Source organism: Cynara cardunculus (assembly GCF_001531365.2).
Source record: "Cynara cardunculus var. scolymus isolate 2C chromosome LG 6, CcrdV1, whole genome shotgun sequence".
NCBI lineage: Eukaryota > Viridiplantae > Streptophyta > Magnoliopsida > Asterales > Asteraceae > Cynara > Cynara cardunculus.
In genome coordinates, this window is record NC_037533.1 from 15,505,069 (window position 1) to 15,511,068 (window position 6,000).

At 36.8% G+C, this 6,000-nt stretch overlaps 1 protein-coding gene across 1 annotated transcript; it reads left to right on the top strand.

The window, feature by feature from the left end:
• Positions 1–706: 706 nt before the first annotated feature.
• LOC112514837 lies at positions 707–5,675 on the top strand. Its single transcript, XM_025121459.1, has 3 exons — positions 707–1,051; positions 1,143–1,265; positions 5,358–5,675. The coding sequence occupies exons 1-3, from the start codon at positions 790–792 to the stop codon at positions 5,495–5,497; spliced, it is 525 nt and encodes a 174-aa protein (XP_024977227.1). The 5' UTR covers positions 707–789; the 3' UTR covers positions 5,498–5,675.
• Positions 5,676–6,000: the final 325 nt, after the last annotated feature.

Sequence of the window (6,000 nt, forward strand, 5' to 3'; positions counted from 1 at the left end):
TCGTAGAAATGTATAAACCCATTTGCATGTGTTATTTCACATGTTAAATGACACGTGTAAAAATTCGGTGTTTAAAAGCATCTCCAATACCTATGACATTTTAGAAATTTTTAAACACTCTTCTCTAAAATAGAGAAAAATGAGCGATTACGGAAAATCTCTAAATTTGGAAAGAAAAAAAAAGGATAGAAAATATAGTATATATGTTGGAAATGTTCTTATATAATATTGTTTCATATGTGAAACGTTCAATACTATTTTCAGTATTTTGTGTATGAAAAAACAGTTCTGAATGTTTTTCATATGAAACAATATTGTATTTTATTACATGTTGTTTTATAAACAACATTTGAAAACTTATTGATATTAGTTATTGGGTTTGTAAAAGAAAAAGATTCTATTTATAGGCGAAAAACGGTGTGAGAAAGAAAGTTATATTGAAAAACGTAAGAAAATATATGAACATTTGTTCACTTTTAATCTCATGCCCACTCTATGAATTACGATTTAGAAATGAATTAATCTAATAGATCCAGATGTAGTTTATTAGTGTTGATATTTAATTAGAATTAAATAAAAATAGAGATTTTTCTTACACTTCTCATAATAACTATCTTTTTCGTAGAAACCCGATATTAATTTTTATTTAAAATTAAATCAGTGGTTATAATCTAAATTTTATTTGCTTTTCTTGATCGTCAGTGGAAATGGAGTTTGTTTGGGCATTTTCTCGAACACCTTGTCTCTCCGATTCCGTACTTCCATAGAGGAGAGAGAGAGAGATGAAATATGAGTTCTAATTCTACTTCCCCCTTGTCGCCGCAGCGTGATCATGGCGGCGGCGAACACAGTGACAACGGGAAGGAGAAAAGACCAAGATTCTTTGACAACATGACCAAGAAACTGTGCTGGGCCAGAGCCGAAGTTGTCCCTGGACGACACCCAGACCGGTGGCGCAAAGACGCCGCCGGCAACGTCGTCTGTAAGCGCTTCTGCAATTGTCAGGGATGTCTTTGCTTTGAATACGATCACATTGTTCCCTACTCCAAAGGTCTTTACAACTCTGCAAGCTTCTCAAATTTTGTTCAGCGTTTCTGAAGATCTTGTGAAGTAAAATTTTGTGATTGATAATGATTTTGTAGGTGGTGAATCAGTAGTTGAAAATTGTCAGATTCTTCAAACGAGAGTCAATCGATTCAAGGCGGATAAGGATCATCTTGACAAGACTCAATTGCGTGGTTACTCTTGTGATATCAATTTCACTGGTACTTCTTCTGCCTGATTTATCTCTTTATTCTTGATCATGATTTATACTTAGTTATGTCTTATTAATAGTGGAAAGTTCAGTTAGAACCCAATATTGATAAGGAACTCGGCGCCCACAACTCTGGCCCCAATTGTCCATCTTCGGGATGAATATTCATCATGAATAGCACATACATGAATGAATATGGAAGTGTTATTGACATATATCACACATTCACGATGAATATGCACATTCTATTTATCAGGAATCACACATTCATATTCAATTTGAATATGTTACAACATTCACGAAGAATAACATGTCCATATCCCTGGGTAGTTCCGGGTTCCTAATCAATTTTAGGTCTACCTGAAACTGCCCCCTTATTAGTAATGTGGTCCATAATTTATGATTCAGCTGCTTGCTATGCTGGTTGGTTTAAAAGTTAGTGATCCTTATCTGCCACTGAGAGTTACTAATAACAAGTTCATTTGTCTCATAATGAGCTGATACCCAAGTTCCTTTAGACAGAAGTTTGTGGTGGCTGAGCTGGTCTAAGTCATCAGGTTAAAGTGTCTTACCCGAAAAGGTGCGAGTTAGAACCCCGCTTTTAGCAGTATACCTGTTTTCAACTTTTATCTTCTAGCCTTTTGCGAAAAAATTGGAGGAAGGCCGCAATGAGGGTCGAACCCATGGCCCTTTGTTTGCAAATGCATGCAACCAGCCATTCCTTCAGTGTCCTGTGTTGGCATTTCAAACTTGTTGGCCTTCTTAAACACCAGTCTCGAAATTTTACATGCTACAATGTCCAATATTAATATAAGCATGTCAAGGAGTCATGTTGAGCAAAATTTAGGTTGGTGTGTGCACAGGACATTGAAAACATATCACGGGATCAGATATTCAGATTGTCAGTTGACTAGATCATCTCGTTAGTGTGCAAATAATGTTCAACTGGTCGAGTACCTACATGGAACCGACCAAGTCCTGTATTCGGAAGTGTGCTTTCCTGAGCGCTGGCATGCTGTTGATGTGATGGTGATTCACTGGGTTATCTAAGAGGATAACCTTCGGGTAGATTTTTTTTAATGCATAACCTCCTGACAGATTTGAGAATGCCCCTGCCTAACAGAATAATGCCTCTTCCTAACACAAGAATGCCTCAAAACTCTGTCAGAAGGTCGTGCGTCAAAAAGAATTTGTTAGAATGTTATTCTCCTAAATAACCCCTCATTACTGACATGTAAATAGCTAGTGACTATGAGTTGCTGACCCACCTTGACATGGCACCATGCCATTGTCTTCAAACTCTGGTTTGTCTCCCTTCAAAAGGGAAGTTTGTACCTTTTTCTAGATGGACATGACTTTCCCATTGTAAGGTCAGTCAGCAAATAGTAAGTGATATCCCCCAATCCCACCTAGGATTTGTTTTCTTGCAAAATACTAAACCACCCGTCACTTGATTTTCTGTTTCAAAGGGCTATATCTACGACGTTTACATTACATGCTATCCAAAATCCATGCTCATTTGGAACAAAATCTCAGTCTGCTTTTAATGGTCTATGAGAGCTTCAAAAAGGAAAAAGAGAAGAAAACTAGCCATGAGATCCATGAACCATACTTTTTCAGATATCTACATATCAAAAGTTTAAAACTCGGTTGTCTTTCATTTATGTCAAGAAGCATATGCAGATGTTCTTCACAAAGCCAAAATCTTTCACTTTATTAATTATAGTTTAACTTACCTTGTTTTTTTTATTAATTATAGTTTAACTTACCTTGTTTTTTTTTTTAATACATCTCACCGTTAAAATATTGCATCAAGAATGATACGTTGATGCTCAAGCTTTCTGGGCTTTTAAGGTTGGACGATTTTTGGGCAGTTGTTCGAGTCTCTTTCAGTTTGATGTGTTATCTGGCTTGCCTTGATCATCGTACATGATGCATTCATCCCTAAAATGTTTTCATCTGCCTTCTGGTTTATTTGGTTGGTTACGTAGTACTCTAGTAAACATGAGTTCTTTTATGTATGAGTTTAACATCTGTGTTTAACGAAAGAACGAGCTGCCTACATCACATTCTTGACAACAATTACAGCAAATGTGATGTAAATGTTAATAAAAACATGCACCGTAAGTATATGGTATGGAAATTGAAATAGCTAAGGTGTTCCTTTCATTAATTTCATCAAACAATATGCCAAATGACAATGTAGGGATTAGATAGAAACCGACTTACCACACTCACAGAATATGAGATGACTAGCTGTGTAACTGTGAGGTATTTAAGTTTTCCTACCAATCATCGGTATCTTTCTGTATCTTTTAGAGGCTCCCGTTCTTCAGGCATTAGTTTTTTGTTCTGAATCATGGGTGAATCAACCATTTACAACTCGGTAACCCACATTTAGATAGCAAGTCAAGGACATATTTCCTTTGGCTTAACACGATCCCTTGTTAGCATTGAGACACCTCAAACCCAAGTTTGCTAGTCTTTTATCAAGCTGAGGGTCTTCATAGGAACAACCGCTCTATACTTTTTAGGGCAGAGGTTAGAAGTCAGGTTTGCATACATCTCACACCCCAAGACCCTACTTCCGAGTGGGACATACCAGGTGTCTTTGTTTTGGTTTGGTTTATGCCATTGCCATCGGTGAAGGAGGGTCGTGTGTGAGATAATGTTCTTCATAAGTCATAACACTCCGCTACACTGATAATGATTGTCAAGTCCAATTAGAAAAATTTAACTTGATTGGAATTTTTCATAACAGAGTTGTAGTTTACAACCCTTACTAGTCCTTCAGCTTACCATTGGTTTTGTCTGTACTAACAAAATTGATGACACATAATAGTTAAAGTATTATATACTCTTGTCCTACTGATGATATCTTCATTAATCTCTAGTTCTTTGTATGGACCAACAAAATTTCTACATCGCAACCACTTTTACAGAACACGCACTTTCCCTATCGCTGGTATATGTAACTTTTAACCTTTTTTAAAGTGTATAATATTTATATACGGCAAATGAAACTCATACAGTGCCCACCTTTGGTGAGGTTGGAACACCTGATATCTAGAAAAGTTGGAATACCGGATACTGTTGGACCAGTGCCCCTTTGGTAGATCTCATCTAAATTTTTGGTAGATTCTTTGCTTATGGACCTCATTTACTGATTTCAAATGTACAACTTATTACCTTACATTTGAAGAACGATTGTATTAGGGTGTGCTTGGTATGTGGACAGGATTGACGAGAGTGAGGTAGGCGGTGAAAGAATTGTGGAAGGTTCTAAGGTGTTAATTTGACATGGGTAGTTTAGTAATTTACCTATCTTGTCACAACTTCCTGATTTTTGTTCGACCTATTTTGGCGGGACAAAAAAAAACTGCATTTTTATCCTACTCAGTCCTATCCCAATCTAATTCTCGCACCAAACGTGGGATAACAAGTTTTTGTTTTGTCATGTTCTGTCTCATCTTGTCTCACGGGTGTAAACGAGTTGAGCTCAAAAAAATACCACGCTCGAGCTCGACTCGAATAACTTTTTCAATTTAGGGCTCGAGCTCAAATATTTTTTGAAAATTTATGTAGTGATTGCCGACCGTTCTTCCCCACCCACCCCTATATTAAGGATTGGCATATAATGAAGTCAACAACTACAAATACTTGTTGAAAAGATAACATTTTCAACTGTAGACAACTCAAAATCATTAAAAAATCCAAGTTGAAATATATAGATTAATGATATAGGTGGAGCTCAACTAAGGGGCCGTTTACGGTAAACGCGGTTACCACCCTCACCTACCTAGTGTAGTAACATTCCAGCCATCAAAGTGGATTGATGGTAAGCGTTTATAACCCGCTAAGATTCATCAACCTCACTTACCGGGTAAGACTATCGGTCATTGCCTTTCCTCTTACCTGGTAATTTTCTCGATACTTGTTATGTTCATCTAGAAAGGTAATTGAATAGGTAAGCACTTTACAAGGTAAGTGTTCAGTAAACGGTCCCTTAGTGTCACGAACTTTATTGGGTTGTTGCTATTTGAACCTCTCTGATGTCGATGTATGTGAAATGAAATTTATAATGACGTGATTTGCTTTGCAGATAAGGAGCTCGACATTATGGAAATGGCTGTATATGGTGACGTAATTCGGCCAGGGAATCAATGTCGTTGCAGAAGCATCGCGGAATTGGTTGGAAAAAACAAGCCGAAAGACAATACAGCTGCTTGTAAGTTGCCATGAACCGATGGCGTTCGGTGTCATTTTCTTTCGTTTATTTATATTTCTATTTTGTGGGTTTCATCTTTATTTGAGAATAAAGATGGGAAAAACCAAACACAGGATGTTCATAATTCGTTATCTTGCCATAATGAAGATACCGCAAAAAAAAAAAAAAAACATTGAGTGCGGTTCTAGACCATTAACGTGTTCGTTTTGTCGTTATGTTTTACAACTTTGTATCTGTTTGGTAGTGGCTTAATGATATTGAAAGTGGTTTATTCAGTACGTTCATAGGGAGGAGCTTTATGTAGAAAATCACGTTTTTTTCCAAACCTGCCTCTCTCAATTAAAAGAACACTTTCCTTCCGTTTAATTAAAAAATATTCTCAAACAAAAACTTTCCCAACTTATACAGACAAATTAATCCACACAAACAACTTTATCTACACAGAACTTAATAGGAAACCGAACAAACTGAGATGAAAGTTGAGAGATATGAGGGTGGTTTTAAGATGTGAAGAGCA